The sequence below is a fragment of the Sebastes umbrosus genome, chromosome 18, assembly GCF_015220745.1.
Source record: "Sebastes umbrosus isolate fSebUmb1 chromosome 18, fSebUmb1.pri, whole genome shotgun sequence".
Classification (NCBI taxonomy): Eukaryota; Metazoa; Chordata; class Actinopteri; order Perciformes; family Sebastidae; genus Sebastes; species Sebastes umbrosus.
Window position 1 is genome coordinate 7,593,608 of NC_051286.1, and position 23,264 is coordinate 7,616,871.

At 42.5% G+C, this 23,264-nt stretch overlaps 1 protein-coding gene across 12 annotated transcripts in view; it reads right to left on the bottom strand.

Annotated features, from left to right (window-relative positions):
- LOC119476842 (nesprin-2-like) overlaps nt 1-23,264 on the bottom strand; it is an 85,253-nt gene that overhangs the window by 40,951 nt on the left and 21,038 nt on the right. For 10 of the 12 annotated variants that reach the window (XM_037750412.1, XM_037750411.1, XM_037750410.1 and 7 more), the window contains 34 exons: nt 22,827-22,994; nt 22,599-22,700; nt 22,276-22,479; nt 21,906-22,111; nt 21,228-21,335; nt 20,142-20,421; nt 19,617-19,795; nt 18,513-18,828; nt 17,604-17,765; nt 17,095-17,424; nt 16,868-17,004; nt 16,418-16,547; nt 14,527-14,686; nt 12,852-14,440; nt 11,044-11,202; nt 9,942-10,097; nt 9,568-9,806; nt 7,362-9,393; nt 6,928-7,262; nt 6,679-6,823; nt 6,275-6,475; nt 5,744-6,003; nt 5,514-5,664; nt 4,812-4,955; nt 4,598-4,729; nt 4,286-4,468; nt 4,005-4,142; nt 3,455-3,640; nt 2,952-3,074; nt 2,323-2,505; nt 2,023-2,136; nt 1,320-1,421; nt 730-807; nt 83-526 (listed from right to left, as the gene is read on the bottom strand). In XM_037750412.1, the coding sequence (XP_037606340.1) occupies nt 83-526; nt 730-807; nt 1,320-1,421; nt 2,023-2,136; nt 2,323-2,505; nt 2,952-3,074; nt 3,455-3,640; nt 4,005-4,142; nt 4,286-4,468; nt 4,598-4,729; nt 4,812-4,955; nt 5,514-5,664; nt 5,744-6,003; nt 6,275-6,475; nt 6,679-6,823; nt 6,928-7,262; nt 7,362-9,393; nt 9,568-9,806; nt 9,942-10,097; nt 11,044-11,202; nt 12,852-14,440; nt 14,527-14,686; nt 16,418-16,547; nt 16,868-17,004; nt 17,095-17,424; nt 17,604-17,765; nt 18,513-18,828; nt 19,617-19,795; nt 20,142-20,421; nt 21,228-21,335; nt 21,906-22,111; nt 22,276-22,479; nt 22,599-22,700; nt 22,827-22,994 (9,576 nt within the window). The remainder of the gene's footprint in view (nt 1-82; nt 527-729; nt 808-1,319; nt 1,422-2,022; nt 2,137-2,322; nt 2,506-2,951; nt 3,075-3,454; nt 3,641-4,004; nt 4,143-4,285; nt 4,469-4,597; nt 4,730-4,811; nt 4,956-5,513; nt 5,665-5,743; nt 6,004-6,274; nt 6,476-6,678; nt 6,824-6,927; nt 7,263-7,361; nt 9,394-9,567; nt 9,807-9,941; nt 10,098-11,043; nt 11,203-12,851; nt 14,441-14,526; nt 14,687-16,417; nt 16,548-16,867; nt 17,005-17,094; nt 17,425-17,603; nt 17,766-18,512; nt 18,829-19,616; nt 19,796-20,141; nt 20,422-21,227; nt 21,336-21,905; nt 22,112-22,275; nt 22,480-22,598; nt 22,701-22,826; nt 22,995-23,264) is intronic. The other 2 variants (XM_037750409.1, XM_037750415.1) reach the window with 2 other exon arrangements.

The following is a 23,264-nucleotide window of genomic DNA, read 5'->3' on the forward strand; positions in this document are numbered from 1 at the left end:
CTGACGGGTTAATATTCTACTTTTTAAAAACAAATTTACAGGAAAGTTGGAAAATCATTTTAAAGGGCGTCTCTTTTCTTACCAGATCTTGACGGGGAGCTGTGGACAAAGACAGACCTTCGTCTCCTTCCTCTATAAACTCATGAGATGCTCTTGTGGCAGTGAATGGTGTTATGGGTCTTACAGGAATCAGTCTTGTGTCTTCTATTGCAGCTGCTGCGTGAGGGGACTTTGCATGAGGGTCGACGACAAGCGATACATGTTTTGGTGATATTGGTCCATGTTGGTCCAGTGTGGCAGGGCTGGTAGTAAACTCGTCAGCAGTGATGAGCGGCTCGGCTGTTACAGTTTTAGGACTAAACACTTTGCCAACTTTGGAATCCATTGTTATCAATCCAGTTTCAACATTTCCTGATCCAGACTCTTTTGTATGAAGCCCAGGCTTCACAGGTAAAAGCTCTGTTTCAGCACCTTTTGAGCTCGTCTCCACTTCAGAGGAAAACTGAGCAGCCAAACTCTCCGGTCCCTGAAAGACAATCAAGCTTAATGAATTAATTACTGAAAATGACATGTCATAATTTGTCTATATCAATGTTACTGCCATATTAATGTATCTAAATTAGTGTATCCGTGGGAAATAAATGCAAAGTTAAGGATTCAAAACAAATGTGATAAATGATAAGAGCTCATCAAACAAGTCCAACCTCTGAAAAGAAAAACATGATTTACCTTAACTTCTGATTGCGGCTGAATTTCTGCAATATCCTCACTTTGCACATCTGAAGCGTTGAGTGTCTCCTCTGGGTCCTAACACATGAATCAGATTAATATACAAATGCAATCCATGCACACACACACATCATTTTCATTGTGTGTGTGTGTGTGTGAGTGTTAAAGGACAGGTTTCTGAGGAGCAACATATTTCAAGCAGCTGCTTCTGACAGCGTCAGAGTGGATTCATGGAGGAACAGGACAACCTGCCTGACACAGCCTCTTATAAACATGCAACAATCTGCTAAAATCCTCCACACCACGAGAAAGAGAAGCAATATTAAAGTTGAAAATGATTAAGTGGATCAAAATATAAATATTGTAGGAAAAAATATGAGAGGAAGGAGCCCAAGAAATGTTTAGTTTCATTCCAAAACACACATTGTGTTGTCTTAAATGTATCTATTTGTGAAGATTTGGATGCTGTAGGTCAAATCCAGTGATTTTTCATAATAGTTAGTCGAGTGTGACATTTTGGAACGAAGCCTAAAATCAAGGAGGTACCCAGAAACATGCTCTCCTGAGCTGTAATTATATTTCAGATTTACCTCTGGAATACTGCATGTTAGTGTGTCAGAGGACGACGAGTGACGACTCTCGTTCTCCTCATCCTCCTCTTCCTCTGAATTAGACACCGCAAAAGCCTCCTGCTTTCAGTGATAAGGGTGAATGATATGATCAAAACTAGGATTTAAAATGGAGCAATAATTTGTCTTTCTAATGATTACTTGTTCCTCAGTTATCTTAAACTTTTCCTGAATGTAATGTTCAAGCAATATCGGTGAGGAGAAGTGTTCTCATCTTTTCATTTCATCTGGGACCTGACAAATGTGATTTTAAGTACTTTTTATGAAGTAAATTCACTGCCTTAATACTATAAAAAGAGAAAGGCTTGACTAATGGAGTCTAATGGAGGAATGCTTGTTAAAAACACACATTTATTTAAAAGGATTGTTCATTTTTGGGGGAAGATTCAGAATAAACAAATCAATAAATTGCTAATCTTCATACCAGGAATCTAAACTGAGTCCAGAATATTTTTCAGTATGGCATGCAAAATATACACTTTGCAGTTTGCCACTCATTGGGTATGTACAATAGGACAATACTAGGATAATTCCCCAAAAAACAAACAATAAAGGATGTTATGATTAAAGAGGACATGATTAATTGGTCTTTAATTCAAACATCACACTAGAGTTATTGATTAAGTTGGTGTTTGAAGAGGATGGTTGTGATTATTATTATTACCTGGACTGAGCGTCTTTGTAGAGATCTGTCTAGCTGCTGTACTTCTTCAGGAGTATCAGAGACTGCGGCGATGCCCAGATCCGTACAGGTTCCTTCTTCCTCCCTAATCTTGTTCTATGTTAGTCAAAGAGAGAAAGAGTAGAACGTGATACAAGATCAGCACACAGGTTCCACTAACAAAGATACAGAACAACCTTGAGTGTGAAGAAACATTACATAAAGATACAACTCTCCTACTCTCTACAGTAACAGATCAGTTATTTTGTCTCTGTGCAGTTGCATTCAGACTTCCGGCTGTACCTCCAGCAGCATGGCTTGTTCCTGGGTGAGTTGTTCCAGCTCCTCTAGCGGCTCCAGGAGCAGTCTGGCTCTGGAGAAGACCAGCAGGCTCTCCTCGGCTCCCTGTGGGAGGTGAAGCTCTCCTTTAAATCTCTCCATCTCCTCCAACGTCCTCCGCATCGACTGCACGTTGGCCTGGATCACCTTCAGGTAGAAACAGAACAAAGAGACAATCAAAAAGACAAATGAGAAAAACTGATGCAGCAGAATCAAGAAATCCTGACTTAGTTGCTCACATGGTCAAGCTGTTTTAGCAGGATGAGTAGGACTCTGCATGACTAGTACACAAGTGGTCATATTTTCATTTCTGAACAGTCGAATCGGTATTGTGAAGACGTTCTGGGGTGTCATATTATGCTTCAGGATGCACTGTGTGCTTCCATCCTTAATGAGACAGTCCATCTACATTTAGACTTATCTACAAACAGTAAATGCACAACCTACCTGCAAAATACACAAGATGCTTCCTTAAGACACATTTCTTTTGATCCTTGCTTTTAAAATCAGTCTGAAGTCTTTCATATTTCTTACAGCAGTTTGCATGTTCTACTGTATGTGTGCATTGCTATAAAAAGAATGCATTGTATCACCTGTCGGTTGTGTAGATGCTCCGTCAGAGATATGTTTGAGTTGTCTACGGATGATAAAATCGCTTGGATCTTTGGGACATTCTTCTCCATGGTCTTCAGCTCCGCTTCCATCGTCTCCACCACCTGAAATGAAGATTGCCAAACAACTTTCTAAGCAACTTCACTTGTAAACTTTATCAATTTGTATCAGCCTCGGTTAGACAATTCTGTCTGGGGACTTTTGTCACTTCAGGTCACTTTTGCACGCTCTCTCTCATGTTTCCAGTCCTTACTACCTTCCATAGATGTATGTCTGTTTTAACAGCCCTAAATCTCAAAATGTGGCCACACTGCAGGAGAAAATTTCATCCACGGAGTCAGTTAATCTGCTCAAATGGGAGCCAGGTGTTAGATCTGCTCACTTGGAGGGAGGAGCCAGCATGTAGGAAATAAAGCAGTTTCCTCTCACGGCCATTTGGGGTCACTAACAACCTGAAATCCCTCTCTTTAAAAAAGATACTTACCACAACAGCCTGCAGGAGCTGCTCCAGCGGCTCGAGGATCTTGCATTGCATTTTTTTGACTTGTTGGTCATTCTGGTTCACCCTCTCCTCGTGGGTGGTGATGTCACACACGGCAGAGATCTCATCCAGGGCTGGCCTGAAGTCCTGCAGGGCGTGTCTGATCCTCTCGGAGTCGTCCAGGACCAGCTGTAGTCCAGGATTTAAAATTAAATTCATAATTAACATGAAACATGAGAAAATACTTGTGGATACTGAGGTCAATATTGAATCATGTCTATTAGGGTGAGTGAGAAAGCCTGACATGTGAAATTGGAAATAGTAATGAGTAATGAGTAATGAGATTCATTAAAGAAAACTATACTATAATGTGGGAACAATTAATACATTGTTAAAAGAAATAAAAGCAAAATATAGCATGTATACAGGGTCTGCAAACATGCCACGATGACGGAGGTATCCATGAAAACACATCACAGAAAACAATATGTTCCATTAAAACTAATGCACAATACAAAATGTGTTGGTTTGCTTGTTACTTGTTATCACTGACCTGCAGGGAGTTTGCATGATTCTGGAGGCCTCTGGCTGTTGTGAAGCAGCAGGGAGCGCTGAGCCATGACTGGGCCTCGTCCAACCAGCAGGAGGCGCCGTACTGAATGTCCTCAAACTCCTGAAGACAGGCGGGGATCTGAAAATATAAGGAAGCCGAAGGGAAGTTTTATAAACTGATTTTAGATTTTTAGAAGCCACTTTCCACATTGATGTACGTGTCTGTTCTATGACCTCACATCACCACTTTCCCTTCTTTCAATATAACACAGTATGGCTGACCTTGCTGAGGAAGGCGGTGCGTTGCTCCGCCATCTGCGATGCGTCCTGGTAGAGCTGCAGTGGCTGGGTGAGTTGGTCCATGAGCGGGTGGGCTTGATCTGGATGCTCCTCCGCAAGATCCTGCACCTCGCTCTCCAAAAGCGTCAGGCGGCTGTGCCACGCATCCAGCTCATCCCACACGCGCTGGAGAACAAACAATGGAAAGTAAGTTGGGGCTTTGAAGTGACAATGAACGTAATCCTGGATTGTCATCAGCTCTTAGGAAGCAATTAACATTCACACACAGACACACGAGCAAACATAAACACACACCTTGAGTACATTTTGAGCTTCATTGACTGTTGGACTCCGCTGCTCCAGTAACGCTTTCACTTTCTCCAGGCCAGAACCCAACTCCACCACTCGACGAGCCAGCTTCTGAACCGGGTTGCTCTTCTCCATGAGCTGTAGAACGACCACACACACACATTTAGAAAATCAGAGATCATTCATGTGACATTAAGGATGGATTCCTGCTTCCAGTTACCTTGTCCTCTTCTCTTTGTAGAGACAACTGAACTTCTTGTAGCCGTCTGTTGATATCAACGGGTGTCTCAGCATACCGGCTCTCCACGCTGTCCATGATACACTTGAGTTTGGCTTTCTGGGAGGACAGATCCTTTTTGAGCTCCTGTCAGTGCAGAGATGCATGAGAATATATTCAGAAGGACAGGAAACATAAAAGACAGAGAGACAGCAAGATGGGTCAAAAGTTTAGCTCGAAACTCCTTCTTTCCAAATTAGTTAAACTCATTTTCCAGTTAAAGGTTGGAGGTAAGCTTAGAGCAGCCCCTCACAAGTTTAGTATGCTCCGAGAAGGATGACAGGCAGTAAACTATTTACTGTACTGCTGATTTCTCACATATGAGACCGTTTAGACCGACGTTGACTTGAAAAGACCACTTACAGTCTTTAATGTAATTATTGAAGCTACATGTGGTCTGTAGCTGCATCAGAACACATTTTATATTTCTCACTGACGCTGTGAAGGGCTTCTAAGCATAAACATAACATTATTATTATTACTTAAAACCATTTTATCATTGATAAATAACCAAACATATACAAGTAAAATAGATTCAAAGATACTCTTGAGTTGCTTTTCTAAATGTCACTTCAACTGCCTTCTTACAAATCTCACACTCCAATTTTAAAGCTTGGCCTATAAAGCATAAAATAAGAGCCTGACCTGTTGTTTGCGTGGATTTGAACACGCATCCAGCGAGGGAAGAAGGGCGAACATGTGTTGCTCCAACTCTCCTATCTCCTCTTGGACTTGTTCCCTCTCTTTCTCCTCGGCCTGCGCTGCAGCTACCACCAGCAGGTTTCTCTCTTTCAAGCTGTGGAGAGCAGTATCATCTCAGCATCTCTGACATTAATGAGTAGTCACTTTCCACATGTATAATGAACAAACCCCACCTCCTGACGTTCTCTTGGATCTTCACTAGTGTTTTGCCGACAGGTCCGGGGCTGATGGGCTCCTGGGAGCTCGATAAGCTCAGGGCGTGCTCCAGTCGGTGCTCCAGGGAGGCTAAGGCCTGCTGCTCCTGCTCCAGCCCGGCCTGGTGCATCTCAGCCTGAGCCAGAAGCTCAACGGGTTCCTCTTGAGTGAAGCTCACGGCGGAAGAGTCGGGAACCTCCGCCTGAAGACTGGCCAAAGAGCTGCAACACTGCTCCATCTAAAGAGAATAATATATCTATACATTACATTTTCTGTTCTTTGTAATAACCCAATTTGTGTCTCAGAAATCAATAAAAATAATTTAATATAGTAAACCTTTCCTAAGAGAAAGGCAAAGAGGGAACTGGCTTTAACTGAAGCACACATTTGGCAGCCAGAAAATACAATACAGAAAAAAAATATTATGTTAATTTTGCATTCATTTATACATGTTACTGTATATTAGGTCATATTTAGATGCAAAAGGATTTGTTGTTGGTAAAACTCACACTTGTAGTGATGTCCTTCCATTCCTCTCCTCTCTGTTCTGAGTGTGCCATCAGGAGGCCGACACCGCGGCGTAGTGACACCCAGCGCCTCCAGAGGGCGCCCAGCTCGCCATCCTTTCCAACCCCGCAGCCCTGCATCGGACATCCCGCTCGCAGTTCTTCTATCTTACCTGCGAGGCTGCGGAGACCTTCCATCAGGAGCTTTATGAAGACATGAAATGAAGCTCAAATTAAAAGTTTGAATCAGGCAGCATCCCTTCTACATGTAACACGTCAGTAAAAAATCCCAGAGCATTCCTGTTAAAATGGTATAGGTGGTACTCCAAACTGGTAAAAACAGGACCAAGAGTCTACAGCTATGCTAGCGGCTCAGGGAGGATGCTTTGATGTTGCATCCAACCTACCTTCGCTCCTTTTTGTTGGGCAACACATTTGCCATAGGACGTCACTTGTTCTGCAGCGCATTCTGAAAGCTTTGCTTCCAGCCCTGAAAGACGCTGACGTATATCTTCATGGCACTTCCTGTGGCTTTGTTGTCTCATTACACACCTGTGAGACATTTTGTCTTTTAGCTGTTTTACTTAGAAAAACAGAGAAATAATCACAACAACAGCTTTACAGAAGCTCTTCAATGAGGTAAGAGCAGCCAGTACCTCTGCAGGGACTCCAGCCTGAGCTGAGCTTGAGCCTCCAGTATGGCTCTTCCCACCATCAGCTGACTGAGGATGCTGATGTGCAGCTGCTTAGTCTTTGGGCGGGACAGACAGGGCTGTTGGGGCACCAGATCAACAAGGTGGCTGATGTGAGCCTGAAATCCATCTTCTAAAGCTTCTAGCGCCTGCTGAGTCTGTCTTTGTTCCTCAGTACAGTCCAGAAACCCTCCAGGAGCTGATAAGAAGGTGGCTTCAGCGTTGTGAAGGAAGCCTATCGCTCCCTGAGCAGCCCACTGGTAATCTTTCAAGGCTTCTCTCGCCTGGCATAAACTCTCCTGTTGGATACAAGTTATATGATCAAGCACAGTTTAGAGAAACACAAAAGTATGAATTGCGAAGTTATCAAAAGTAGGCTCCAGAGCATTGAAGCTTACCATTCGTAAATGGCACTCTTGCATGGTTGCATCCCTGAGAGAGTACAGTTCCTTGTAGCTCTTCAGGTCAATTTTCTCTTTCCGTCCCAGACCTTCCAACACCCTCATCTCAGACTCCATATTCCTCCAAATAACCCAGTTCCTTCTTAGTGCAATATCTATGGCTTTTTCATCTGGATCTACTGGTTCGGCTCCCTCCAGCTCCACTGTTGTTCTTTGGAAAAGCTCCATTAAGGCAGGAAGCTCGGAGGAAAAACACAGGCCTGGCAGAAGCTTGGCCTCCAGGTTTTTGATATCGCCTGTGACAGAATTCTCCCAGGAGACTAAAGTTTCCACAGTGCGGTGAATCCTGTGATTCTCTGATTTGAGCTCAGATGGGTCCAACTCCTGAGCTACTGCCTCCAATTGGTCCGCTGCTTCTTGACACTGCGTCTTCACCAAAGGAAGTTCAACCAAGAGTGTTTGGCACAGTCTGAATTGCTCACCCACGCTGATGGTGTCATCTTTGGCACGCTGGATTTGCTCTTTGGCAATATCTCTGGATTCCTCCATTTGTGTCCTCAGGTGCAGATATTTGTCTTGCTCAATGGCGTTAACACTAAGAGCTTTGCACTGGTCTTGCAGTTCCCCGATGGTGCACAGCAGGGAGCTTCTCCTGGCCTCCTGGCAGTGCTGAAGCTCTTGTACTTGACACTGATGCTCCATCAGCATGTGCTTCAAAAGTGCAGCTGTTGAAAGGGTTTCCTGTGTCAAAGGGAACCTTTGCTGCTCCAGGTCAGTGGAAATTTGCTTTAAGCTCGCCTGGATGGTCGATAACTCCTCATCTGAAGTGGTTCGCTCGTGAATCAGCTCTTCTAATTCCCAGCTGGCTGCTCTCTCCTGAGCTAGCAATCCGTCTAGTTCTGTCCACAGGCCTGACAGTCTGTTGACAAGGTAGCGGCTCTCTCCTGGACTCGACCCTACAGCTATTTCCCTGCTACTGTCTGCCATCGCTTCCACCTGCTTCAGTTGGCTCTCTATCTCCACTGTGGCTAATTTGTGACTCTTCAGCTCGCTCTCCAGCTTTCTGACGTCAGCTTTTGAAACGTTGTCAACGTGAGCGCAGGGGTCTCTTTTAGCATGTGTTTCTGCAAGCCAGGTGTCCATGTTAGCAAACTGGCTTAACACTTTCTCCCTCTCCTGCAGATTTTTCTTCATGGTGTCAAGAACATGCTCCAAGCTGTCAGCGATTGCGTCATACAGGTCTTCTATTGTCTTCAACACTTGGCCACTTTCCTCCTTTTCCAGATCAGAGGCTCCATCTTTCATTTGCTCAACTTCTACTTGCATCTTGGATCTTCTGAACCAAATATCAGTCTGAAATTTCTTCATCTCAGCGATCTGAATGCGAGCCTCCTCGGGGAAAAGAGACAACTTTTTCCCAATAGAGATGTGGTTTTCTGCCTGCTTAGCCCACACGATCAGGTCTTGTATTTGCTTGTTGATCTTAGCTGAAGAAATGCCGCCGCAGCCGTATGTGTCAAGCTTGCTCTTGGCGACATTTAGCAAGGACCCCAGTTCCTGAAGACTACGTTTGATCTCATTCTTCTCTTTCTGACCCAGAGAGAAATGGACCAGACCATCTGTCTGGGACTGTAAGTGCAGATAAAGCTGGTTGTACAGCTTTAGGTCTGTGGTCAGACAAACAAACTCTAAGGCGCTTTTGTCGTCGTGGCTTTGAAAGTTGGATTTCCGAAGAGCGTCGAGCTTGGCTTTAAGCAGTCGGGCCTCTTTTATTAGAAGAGAGGATTGAGAGGTGGCGCTAGACGCGAGCTGCAGAGCTCTTTTGATGCTTCCTTCTAAAAGCCTCCACTCCTCCTGGACATCTCCAAGCTGGGCAAGAAGAGCGCCTGAACTCTCAGCGTCGCTCAAGTGTACCGACAGTTGGCTACTTAACTGGAGGAGCTCTTCCATCATGTGCTTTTTCAGAACCATGGTTTGCAGCAGGGCGCCAAGTTTGTCAGCTTGAAGGGCACTGCTTCCCAAAGTACTTCTGAAACACAACAGCAGAATATGAGTGTATTGTGTATCAGGTACACAAACAAATACTATTAAAGGGCGGGTCCATGTGCGTTCTTGTTCTGTTTTTTTCAAATGGAAACGCCCACTTAATTAATTAATAGTTAATTAGAGAAAAAGCCCACTTTTAAATCAAAGGAATACTCACAAGCTCATCTTGTCCTTCTCATCTGCAACGACCTCCAGGAAAGCTCTGGTGAGCTTCATCTGTTTGTGATACTGTTTGACCTGATCCAGCTGTGCTGCTTTCACCTGCACTGTGGCGGAGGCATCCAGCAGCGCAGCACTCCCCTGTCCCTCAACTCTTTTCAAGGCATCCGGGTCACAAACCGCACCGCTCACGCTTTTCATGATAGCCACCTGATCCTGCACACAGCACCTGAACTCCTACAGCAGACAGGACAGACATCAAATACAAAGATTTGACAGTTTTGTACATTCATGTACTTTTTACTTCTTTTAGAAAGAAAAAAAAAGTAAATTTTTATAATGAAGGAAAAGGAGGTAAACAGAAGTGCATACCTCTGCGTCCTGCAGTTGTTTGACCATTGCGGTGACATCGAGTTGTGCTGGTTGATAACGACATGCCAGAACTTTTTGGACAGTTCGTACCAGTCGAATCTCGGGTTCACCAGGAGAAGACTTCAGATACCAATTCAAATCAATATGTGGTGTCCGCTATGATAACAAACAAAATAAAAAATAGTTATTCATATATTCATTGATGCTCATAACTCGGAGCAATAAAGCTCTTATAAGCAAGCTATATAATGGCATCACATCACTGAATAAGGACACAATAGATTATGTGAAACAACGCATGGAAAAACGACCCGGACATTGGAATAACTGATGACATGTAGCTGAATGCCTGGGAAACACAGTCGTCCTCCACCAACTCCCAGACCTGGATCTGAAAAACCCTGGCTTGTGGTATCAGTTCGACATTCACATCCTTCTATTTTGCAAATTTTTTGCTATTTTGCATTTTGGCACCAGAAATGACCAAAGCTCAAGCTTAGTTTACTTTTCTCCTTTTTCATGTTTATACATGTCTACATGATGAATAGTCTTTCCAAAATTAAACAATATTGCACTTGGCATCAAAAAAAGAGTCGAACTGTATCAGTGCAAGTCACAGACTGTATACTGTGAGTAATTAAAGCCACTAATGACCTTGCAGGAAATCATTGCTTCTCACGGGTCCATCCTGTGGACCTTCCTGTCAGCAGCATCATGGGAATATAAACAAACATCCATCAAAACACTGCTGCTCTTATCTGTTCCCTGATTAACAGATAAGACTTCTTGCATTTTCTGGACACTTTGAGCTTTGCAGTTAAAACTCAAATGCTTAAAACATAAATGATGATTTTCATTTCTAAGTCCATTAAACATGCCGTGTGCAACTACAGGGAACGCATCAGTGCCACAAACGGTAAATTAATAACCTGTTTTTTAATTTGACTCCTCCAGTCACTTCAGAATTTAACCCTTTGTTCACACACTCTAAAAAGTTCACATAACAAATCAGTTTATTAACCCACAGCAACATGTTTGCAACATAGCAAGCCTAAAGTAGATCTCTGAGTTTTTTTAAAAATCAAAACCAGTTGCTACTCACATTTATTATGTTGCTTCTTTCCACCAAGTTCTGGATCTCAGACAAAACATCCTGCATGGTAGACTTGTGTTTGTAAGACTCTGGTGATTCACCTGTCGCCTCCCCGGCCTGCAGATCAGCTGTCGTCCTCTCGGGCTCCATACTTTCTTGGATGTGATGCTACATGCACAGAAGACGGGGGTGGTGACACATTTTAGCCTCCTTCTTCTCCCCCGTGTTTGTCCACAGATAATAATGAGCTTCCTGTTCTTTCCCTGCTTACACAGTAGTGAATATCACGATGTTGCCGGTGGCCCTTCGAGTCAGTACAGTTTAGCACAAGAATGTGCCTGAGAAGGGAGCAGTCTGCCCCGAGGGAGAAGGACTCAGTCTATTCATCTATAAAGTACCTCCCTTCTTCTCTAAAGAAATAAGTGATCTGTTATAACTTGGTTCGACAGGGCAAACACCAAAACATGGAACAAGCTGCCAGCTTACTACAAACAGGGAAGGTGCCTTGTGAAATATTTTGCCCATGATCAAGGTGTGTCCTTGAGCAGGTAGAGCGGGGAGAGGATTTAAAAAACACACAGCAGGTTTCTGATTTTGCTTTGGGGAAAAACAGCACAAAGTCGAATATCTTGTAATGTCTTCTACTTACCAAAACACAACTTATGGCTGTAAACAAAACTACTTTGTTACTGTACGTGACCGGCAGTGTGAGCATCACCAGCATGAAGTTTGGTTTGGAGTGTCCCCTGATGTTACAAATGCCAAACTGTACTGTCTCTGCAGATATTGACCAAATTAGCAGGAGGCAGAAATTACCAGTATTAACATTAATAAAGAAATATAGAAACAGAATCAACTTTTGGAGGAACGCAACCTGAAGTCACGCTGCGGTGGCCAATCACGTAACAGTCGATCCAGAGCTGTACAACCCAGCCATGAGGACACAAAAGACGTTAATTGTCACAGTTAATGTGCCATTAAAGTGACTCTCCCACACTGCTGTACAACCCTGAGGCGAATCGCTGCAACGACTGAACTGGTGTGACTGTGAATGCAGCCTTAGGCTTGTTTTCACTGTTGAACATGCAATTATGTGTTTTGTTGCACACCGTTTTGCATAAGTTTGTTTGGTGATATGCAGTTTATAATTCATTTTGCACAATAAATAAGGCAATATGCAGCATGGATCTCATCCATCGGTCACGTGAAAAATACGTTTCTGTCCACTGGATGAACAATGTTCCACAAAAACATGAATGCCAAAACTGTATGAATTGACTTTGACAACATTGAAATGCCAAATGGTGGGAGGAATAGATCTACTAAAAGCGATTAAAGTTGAATTTAGGCCACCATTGATGTTGACTTTGGAAAATAACACATCTTTTTATCATGTTATATATCAGGATCTTTTATGGGACGTCCTGGCAGCCTGGAGGTCTACTGGCCGCTGACCATTTAATCGCAATATCCCCTGTTTGAGTCCAGCTGGGACCTTCCTGCATGTCCTCCTACTCTCTCTCTCCGCCTTCTCATTTGCTGTTAGCTCTCCGTTATGTATTACTACCACTGTTGTAGGCTAAAAGGCACCCTAAACACTTGTTTTCTGTAATTTGAACTCATCAGGCCTTTCAGAAACAAGTGAAAAAACATCACTTTTTGGTAAAACTGTACACTAGTGGTAGACATATGCAACAGGTGATGAAGAGCACAAGTAGAAAAAGGTTGGGAACCTCTGCATTAGAAGACAGTGAAGCAAAACTCTGAGAAGAAGGATGATTCAGGGAAGATATGTAGAAAATCAATATGACATCTACCTGTCTCGGTGTCACATCTGTGTCCTCCAGCGATGCAGGTACCCTCCAACTCTCTTTAAATGACAGCTTGGCTTTGTCTCGTCTTTTTGGCACTTTTAAAAGTTTGGACTCGGGGCGTTCAGGGTCACTTGCCTCTCCTGTGTTTCCTCCCTCTGCCATCTCCACCTGTCCTGTACCTGCATCCTGTGCAGTGTCAACAACAGTCAGCTGTTTATTGTAACCAGCAGGTATTTGCGTTGCAGTTAAGGCATCCCCCTTCGCAGTGCACAAGACTGAGCTCATTGTTCGCTCTTCGGCGTGATGGAAATCTGTCGTCTCCTCTTGTTTCACATGCGGAAATGTCGTTTCTGACGCATGTGCACCGGTGAGCTGACACTCAGCAACAGTGCCACGTGATTTGGAGGAATTCAACACCTCATTGTGCATTAAGTCACGGCTTTCTGACTCTTCTTTGCACGATAACTTGGCACTTGTCAACTCCTCCAATTCTGTATTTACTAACGTCGAGGGTTTTTCTGGCAGCGAGTCCACCACTTGAGACTCATTTAATGCACCGCTCTTTGAATAATGGATCTTCAAGTCTGTTTCATCTGATTCAGGACTCAATAATGTTGTAAAGAGTCCAGATTTCTTCTCAGGAACACTTGAAACTTGTGTGAGCAGTGCATCACTAAGCTCTGCCCCCTGTGAACATCTGGCGCCAACATTGTCCCGTGGCTGAAACTCAGGCGTCTCCATGTCCGACACTATTGTAAACACTTTATCTGAGCTCACACAGTGTTTCTTTTCTTCTTGAGCATCAGGAACTGTTTTAAATGTCTCTGATTGTGCTGCTGGATGAAGGCTCTTCAAGCCTGGACCAAAAATGTCATGTGGCTCTATGTCCAACACTATTGTAAACACTTTCTTTGGGGTCACATTGATGTCCTCAGAGTGTTTCTCTTGTTCTAGAGCAGCTGTATCTGCCGTAAATGTCTCTGATTGTGCCGCTTGATGTTCAGATACATATTCAGGGGTATAAAGGGGGAAGTTGTCAGGCTTTGTTGCAACAAGGGGTGCGACACGGTGTGCTGAATTGATTTCTTTGGTATTGTCTGTGCCTATAGCTGACAATCTTGAGTCCTGGGTTGAGTTAGTGTCTTCCTGTAATGATTCGGTGTTCTCCTGCCGAGCTATTAAAGTCTTGTTATGAGTAGGAAGCGAGTCTGACATTAAGGTGTTATTTCCAGAAAGTGTCTTGTGCCCACTGCTTAAAGGATTGCTTTCCTTGTTCAATGTGCCACTATCATCTTTTGGTGCAAAATAAGCCTTCATTGGTGGAGTTGATGTTAACTGCTGCGATTTGAAAACATCTGGGATTTCTGTGCATGAGAATTGATTAGGGACTTTCTCTTTGGTTGTCTCCAAAGTGCCTTCGGTTTTAGGTTTGTCATCATCCTCGTTGTTTAATGCAGGAGAAGAAGCAGGCATGGTCGTAGTTTCACCAGGTGAAGCTAAGTTTCCACTTCTAAAAGTTTCTTCAACTACAACTCTGCCTGGCAAATCTTTCTCCAACTCATCTTCACAACGACCTTGACTGATCTGTGAAATTGAACAAAAATATGAATCACAGAATCCTTGTATTACCATCATTATTACATCGGATGGTACAATTGTGTGACTGAGGAGAAACTCACCAGGCATTTGAGTGCAGGTGTGCTTTTACTGAGAGCATTTGAGGCCCTTTTCTCCAGTTTCTTTGTCACTTTTGAACCCAGACAGTTTAGAAGAAAATCTCGTTCTGCAAGCACCTCACAAAGACCTTGTTGAAGCCTCAAACCCTCATCCAGAGCCGCCTATGAGAGCACAGACAGATACATAAGACCCTTTCACAGGTAAACTATATTTCAGAATTTAAATATTCAAGGTTATTACAATTTCTCCTGTGAGGAACATGAATGTATATACACAATCTCATGGCAATGCATCCAATAGCTGTTGAGACATTTCATTCAAAGCCACACATATCAATCACATGGTGGCGTTACAGGAAAAGTCAGGGGGTCACCAAAGTCATTAAGATAAATCATCTGGAAACAGTGAATGTTTGTACACAATTGTGTATCAATCCATCCACTAGATGTTGAGATATTTCACAGAATATGTGAACATTTTGACCTGGTGGTAGCACTATGAAAAATCAAGGAGTCATCAAAATTATTAGGATTCATCCTGTGGGAACAGGAATGTCTGTACAAAATGTCACAGCAATCGATTAGGACTGTAACTAAAGATTATTTTCATTGTTGATCTATCTGTTGATTATTTTCTCGATTAATCGATTAGTTGTTTGGTCTATAAAATGTCAGAAAATGTTGATCGTGTTTCCCAAAACCCAAGATGATGTCCTCAAATGTCTTGTTTTGTCCACAACTCAAATATATTGAGTTTACTGTCATAGAGGAGTAAAGAAAACAGAAAATATTCACATTTAAGAAGCTGGAATCAGAGAATTTAGACTTTTTTTCCCCTAAGAAACTATTCAAATCGATTAATTGGTTATCAAAATAATTGGTAATTAATTTAAAAGTAAGCAACTAATCGATTAATCGTTGCAGCTCCACAATCAATCTAACAGTTGTTGACATATTTCCTTCAAGAATGAATCCTAAATTGTATCTATGGTTAGATATACAACCTGAAAAGCTACAGAATTTTGCATTAATAAATGATCGTCATATCATTTCATACTCATCAGTATAATTACTATACTTTAACAAACTAAATCCATCACTAAGACGACCGGCAAAACCAGAAGAGCACAGTTGGAGTTCAGCTTTAAGAGGTTTTGGCAGCAGCCGGTGAAGCTGATGGAAAAATGAGTCACAGCATGTTTATGATCTTTAGTAATGCCAAAGAGCAAACCTTTGACAAAATTAGCCACAGCATTATGTTCAGCATGTACCAGACAGAAGAGAAGGTATGAGAATAGAAGAAGAAGAATAGAGGATGGACCGGTGGCATTTTAAGAACAGCTCTAACGTCCTGCTGGGCAGAACAATCATAGGTTTTTGTCCTAAGCCAGATACAGCAAAAGGTAATAGTTGGTATTAACACAAAGTGCAGGTCCAGATGGGATTGGATAGATGGTCTTTTTTTGCATTCGTGGCAACTACCCCCATATTTATGTCCAGCTTTTACAGATTACATAGATCAGTAAGAATCAATGGGCTCTGGGCTGAGAGGCTCTGACAGGCTGGGGATGTCTGACAGTATTAAGAGACGAACAAACCCATTATTGGTTTGAACTCTTCATGTCTTATATTACAATAAAAGTACGGAATAAGTCACCCTTATCCTTTGAGTTGAATTGAACGGATGAGATTGGATTCTTGATTACATTTACATCTTTGTTTCGGTTTGTTTGTTAAATTTATTGCAAATACATCAATGCACGACGAACATGAAACCTGCCTTGGCGGAGGTCTGCGCTCTCCGAGTGCACTTCTAGTTATATATAAATTAATATTCTGGGTTTAAATAAATGGATTCATCGATAAATATAAGGACACATTGGTGTGTTTTACCTGGCTGGGTGATGATGGTTCAGCTTGTGCTGTTTGGCTCCACTTCTGCAGCTGGTTGATGACCTCTCTCACCCTGTTAGCAGTGCTTTCTGCACAATCCTGCTTCTTTTGTAGACAAATGGACGTCAAGCTACAGTGAAAACACAAGAGAGAGCGAGAGAGAGAGAGCAATGAGCCTTCCCTCCAACGACTTTTTCCTGGCATAACTGAATAATAATAATTTAAATAATTACATTGCAAATTACTTTTCTATCAACAATCTCACAACAGGCCCAAAAACCTTGAATTTAAGGACTCTCTTCCTGATTTGTGGCATAAAACAATTAAGATTTTGAGCAGGATGTATGTCAATGAACTTCCATTCAGAGTCATCCTGGAATAAAATGAAATCTCCAGAAAAGTCTAAAAGTAAAGTCATCAGATGTCCCCTGATTGTAGATGATAAAGTACCTGTCAAGGTCTTTAGCAACTGCATCAACAGTCAAAGTGACGTCTGCGGGAAGCATCTCATGTGTGATGCTCGACTCTCTAGTCTTCTGCAGGTCTTGAACTTTAGCAGCCAACTCTGCCAGCCTGGTATCACAGTCCTGAAAGAGAGATAAATGCTTTTGATGCTTCTATATACCCCATGAACTTGTTACACACTGTTATTCCGGGATATACATCTTCTAGGATACCTGTATTGTAGACCACTGTTGTTTGAGCTGGCTGGTTTCATGCAACACTTCACGGTTCCCACACAGATTTTCAGCCAGGTCTTTCAGAGCTGTTTGCACACAGGAGACCTCTTCCTTCACTCGCTGAACTCTCTGGTTGTTGTTTTCTGTGAGCAGAGCCAGATCTTCTCTGATGCTACCGTCTAGTGCCCTCTTGTGGTGTTGGAGGTCGCTGACTTGCTGGGAGAGGCTGCTCTGGGCCTCGGCTGTGGAGCTGGCTGCGATGGAGTCCTTGAGTGTTACAATTTGTGAAAGGTCTTTTTCTATGTCGGTTACTTCTTGTAGCAAAGCCTGAAAAGTGGAGAGAAACAAATAGATAAACAGGAATACAATATGTGTGGCTTCATGTTGGGGAATTCTCCATCCCCTTTATAAAAATGTCCTTTTCAAGGTTTTAATTCAATGTGAAATGAAAAATGTAACAGAGCTTGTTCCTGATTCACAGAGTCAGTTTGCTTAATGGAGCTCACCTCCAGAGCTGCTACATCACTGATCCGTCCAGAGGTTTCTTTCTGGGCTTGACAGGCTGACATCTTTTCCTGCAGGGATGTCAATTTATGGCGACAGTCCTGCAGTGACCGGCCAAAATGTTCCTCATTACACACACCTTCCTCCAGGCGGGAACACACACCCTGTGGACATTTCAGGCACACCAAGCCACAGTCAGAGGGATTATATATATGTAATTTCATTTATTTATTACGGTTCTTAAATCCCATCAGATGAGCCACAAGAATCCGTCCATCAGTCCAACCCGTCATGTTACGAATGTGTTCATTTCAATGGATTTTAAACTGGATGTTAACACTAAAACACTAAGTTTGTAAATCCTACTATTATCACGTTGAGTGGCAGAATTTGGAGCTTTTAAGCATGTATTTATTGCTGATAGATAATACATTTCAACTGACTTTTAACTAATTGTTTGACATTTTTATCGACTATTTTTAGCTGATTATCCTAACTGTATATATATATAATTTATTTGTTAATTATGTCACTGTTGTCCATTTCTTTCAGATAACTTTTTCACTGGTTTATCCAATTATTTTGTAATAATTATTTCACTGTTATCCATTTCTTTTAGCTTACTTTGTAATTTTTTTGATCCATTACTTTTAGTGAATTATTTAATTGTTTATCCATTACCTTTTCACCGGTTTATCCAGAATGTTTAGCTAACTATTTCAACTTAAACTAGGTTTAATGCAATTTATAGTAAACAGCAAAACGTGGCTTTATGGTGTTACAACTGTCTCAGGTTAGTTAGTTTATGCTTTTTCAAATTAGTTAAGCTACTCTACAATCCTTCCATGTACTCGCAGGCAACTGCAGAAGTACCTAAAACATGATTATAACTTGAACTTGAAAAGTTCTACCTTCAGCTCATCCATTAGAGATGACCAGCAGGTCTCCAGCTCAGCCGAGGAGGGATCTTTCCAGATGGCGTCGATGGTTCCTTCAGCCAGCTCCCTCCTCTCTTCAGCCAGGCCGGTAAGAGTTAATGGCAGGGATTCAGCCTCCTCCTGCAGCTGACGGGCTAGAAGGCAGACTTGTCTGCGCTCAGAGGAGCCGGGCCAGGGGAATAAAGCTGGGAGCTGAGCAGCTCTGTGTTGCAGCTCCTCCACTCTGCGGCAGGCCTGCTGTCTGCGGGCCAGGTAGGAGGAGGAGAGGTCTGGGTCAGCTTGTAGAGCACTGAAGCACCAAGAGAAACAAATTACTAATATTAATACAGAGGCTTCAGAGAGGACAGCCCACAAAAAACTGACTGGGTCGTCTTATTTCACAGTTTGTGGGTTAGTAGGCACTCCAGATACCCAAATGTACGAGCACAAGCACTGAAAAAGTGGGTTTTTCATGATATGTCCCCTTTAAGAATATAGAGACGTTAGGCCTTCCAGACAAACTCCAACTGTGTGGCCTCTGACAGTGTATGATGTAGAGAAGCTAGAGCTATTAGAAAATGCCCTGTATGGAAAAGGTATTTTGGAGCTTTAACAGAGTTTAAATGTGTGAAAGCAAGGCTGGAGATGATGCTGTAAGAGTTTATGGATATAGCAGTACGGAGTAAAGAGGCAACACTCTCAGCAGGGAGGAAGTGGAAACTAAGGGAGGCAGTTTTACAGGTTCAGGCAGCACTTACACTTAGGGATTGTGTAAAGCAGGTACAGCATGGGTGTGGGAGATTAGGACTAAGTATACCACAGCACAGCCTACTGTACATGGAACAAAGCATCAGTAGTTGGCAGGAGGAAACTTTGTAGCAGAGGAATTTCAGAGGCAAGAAGAGGCTGCTAGATGTGCAGTCTCTTAGGAAAAGCAGGAGAGTTGGGAAAGTGTAGAAAAGAAAAAAATTGCTGGAGGGAAATGGAGGGCATTAAAGCATGATGTGCTTCTATTTCCTCAAAATCTTAGTAAATGGACAGGTGAGGACTCAACAAGTTCTTTATGTTTGTCTCAAAGGTTTTATCTGCTGCACTCACCTGCTATGAGGCTGAACTGACTGGAGAAGGTTCCTCCACTGCTCCTCTGTTCTCTGAATGCTTTCCTGAACGTCCCGTTTCAGGTCGTCCTCATCACTCAGTCTGAGGCTCAGACGATTTCCAGTAACTCTGAGCTCTTCGAGGCGAGCCTCCCCCTCTGCCGTCGCACTTACCACAGCCTGAAAGATATATATTTACAGATTAGTTACACTGCAATCGCACCGACCTGTCACTGCGGGGACTGAAGAGCGTGTTGCTGAGTGTTTTTATCTGTGCAATAACAAATGGACACTCCTTACGGAAGAACAAGTAGAAACAAATGTAGATGAAAAGAAACAACAGAACTGTGTGGACACACCCTCGAATGACACTGCACACTACTGACATTTTAAAACTACATGAGAACAAAGTAAAATACTTGTTATTTAAAATATTCTTTTTGCTTATTGTAAAATGTCCAAACAGGTGATTCAGAGTAAAAGAGTTAATGAGATATGTAGACAAACTGTGACAATGTTTTCTTACTCGAGCACAGTGAAGTCTCTGCTCTACGGGACTCTGGACGACGAGGTCAACAGTTTGTCTCAGATCTCCGACCCAGCACCGAGTGGACTTTAAAAGAGTCTGAAACACCTCGACGTCCCTGCTCAGAGAGCTCTGCTCCTCCGTGGAGCCGTGCAGTATGTTGGTTTCAAAGTTATGGTATCGTTTCAGCAGTTTGCTGCTCTCCTCCACCACAGCAGACTGCTGAAGTGCGCTGCTTTGTAAGGACGACACGAGCTGACTGATGACTTCTGTCCTCACCCTGCAAGGGGAAAAACATCGGCAATGTTGATGATGCTCAGTTATTCACACTTTCAGATGTTAGTGACGGGACTAAAACGGAGGGAAAGGTCACCAAGGATGTACTAGCATAGTTAAATCAGTAGAGGGCAAATGAAATAAGATATTCACTTACACTTAGTTAACAAAGTTTCATAATGAAACCATGCGTTCAAGGATGAGGGAATCTCTGCATCAGACAACTTGGAGTAAACGTTTAAAGCTGTTATACTTATTAAATAAGTTAAAATATAATATGTAAGAATGCTGCAGCTTATTAAAAGCTTTAACTATAGCAGTGAGCTCCAGACGTTATCTCTCCAAACAGTGTTTTTAATCAGGGTTGCATGATTATAGTGAATTTAAAGATATTTAACGCCCTTTAAAATTGCTGGGTCTTACACCATAAATGGAAATAACAGGTGGGATAAATGATAAGTTGTGTTGTTTCAAGCCTTTTGTATGCTAACAAACAGTCATGTGGTTAAGGATGAGTCAGTCGTCTCTAGAAAATAACAGGCTATATAAACCCCCGTCATCCCTGACTCATCAAAATCACAACACCGAACTACTGCAGGCTGTTCAAGTGCTGGGTTACAGATTTTAGTTAGGACCTTCTGGGTCTAACTGAACACATTTGCATCTAAATGATCCTTTTAGTTTTCTATCTTTTGGAAGATGTTACTATCATTTAGTGAGAATATCAACTGTAGCCACAATAAACTGAATATATAAAATATAAGAGTGCACACTAAATAAAGCATCCAGACACAGAAAACAGTAGTTTACCTTTGCTGAAGTGCTTCTTCTTGCAGGAGACTAAGATCCTCTTCCTTTGCTGCTTTTTCCTCAACGCCTTGCAACCATTGTTCCAAATGCTCACCCTCCCTTTGCAGCCTACAACACACACACACAGTTTTAATGCAGGCACGACACAGACATGCATAAGTACAATACACTGCAGATTAAAGTGACATCATAGAGAGAAAATAGTTCTTCAGGCTTCAGAAAACAAGTTGAACCCGTCCTGCTGTCTTATCTTGTCTCCAGAGTTTGAACTGTATTAATCCCTCAGACTGTTTGTACTCAAAACTTACGTCTGTTGCAGAGTATGGTTGGCAATGTAAAATGCACCCTGCATGGTTTACTGAACACAATTCATCCTTTTCACACTGCACTTTGAGACTCATTAGCTACGATGTTCAGTCGCAAAAAGTCTGTTTTGCCTGCTTTGTTTTTTTTATGCAGATCCCCTGATGACAACATTTGAAACGCAGTTAAGTGATCGAGCAGCTATTAGACAAAGAAACATAAAGCATCTGAACAAGCGCCAGAAATACCTTATGGTAATGTGTGATTGTTGCATGTTATGTTGACTGATGTGTGTTTGCATGCTACATGGTTAAGAAGAGGCATTAATCAACATTTCTATACACATTATATGACAGTTGAATTGAAACTTGTTACCTGTCCAGAGCCTGGATATTCCTCTCAGTCTGTTCTTCCACCTCAGAGAAGAGCTGCTGGGTGTTTCTGACTTTATCCTGCAGCTGAGCAGCGTCCACAGACAGACTCTGAAGGCTGACTGGACTTGCTATGGAGGCCATGACACGCAGATCCTCCAGCACGCTCTCTGCCTGCTCATCCTGCGTCTGGAGCTCAAAAAGTAGATCCTGTAGAAAAACACAAGTTACCGTTGGTGACACTAGCTTCGTCGTCACACTTTAGAGCTACTATGTGTTGAATTTTTACATGATTATAGCTACTCTCTGAAGTGTAAAATCACATGTTTCTTGTACACTTTGCGACACATATAAAACTAAATACAACATTTTACCTTGAGTTTTGCAAGAACTGTTGCAACGTCTGAACCAGTGAGAGTGAGGAGGGAGTCCTGAATCTTCTGGAGGGAGTTGAAGCATTCAGCCATCCTGGTGGTAATTTGTCCCTTTGCAGCCACCATCTGCCTATAAACGTCCTCCACTTCAAAAACAAGCTCCTTCAGCTGCTCCATCTTCTTCCTCATCTGGGTCTCCACAACCTAGACAAAACAAAAATCAATCAAGAGACCTGTTGTAATTCCATCTGATCAACTGTATCTGTCTGCAACATATGAGCCTGAAACACCCACATCCTAAACACAAAAGCTGCATGCTGTACCTGCAGCTCCAGAGGAGGCTCTGTGCTATGAAGCAGCACCTGAATCTCAGTGGCTCTTCGGTGAAAACGCTTCATATTCTCCTCTTGGGCCACAATCTCATTCTGGAGACAGTTAGAGGGAGATGATCATTGTTTAAAACAACTCTAGAGAACATTTAACATCCCATAAGACAAACCGGACAGATCCAACCCTGTGTGTTACAGAATGAAACAGGAAGACAGTTTTACCTGCAAGGCCATGAATTCGTCCTCTGTCTGAAAGGACGGAGACTGAGCAAATACTGCTACTTTATTGGCGGTCCAGTTCTCCACGTCTGCTCCCAGCTGGAGGACCCCATCCCACAGAGTCAGACCACGGTGTAGGCCTTCAAGGTGGGAATCTGTTCTCTCTGAAATCTGCAAGAATTTGAGTTGCAATGAATGCTAGCAGTCATCCTACAACACCCAACTCAACTCAACATAAGACTTTAGAAATGACATAGAGCAGCAACACATAAAACAAAAGGGTAGATAGTATTTGTGCAGTAAATCCTGCTTTAATAACAGTACGTAAAATACTGAATCCTCTGCAAGAAAACCAGTTAAAAAAAAGATTCTTCTGAAATGTAGAGGTTTAACATAATGTCTCTTCTGTGATAGATATTTTTGAAAGCCAATATTTGAAAC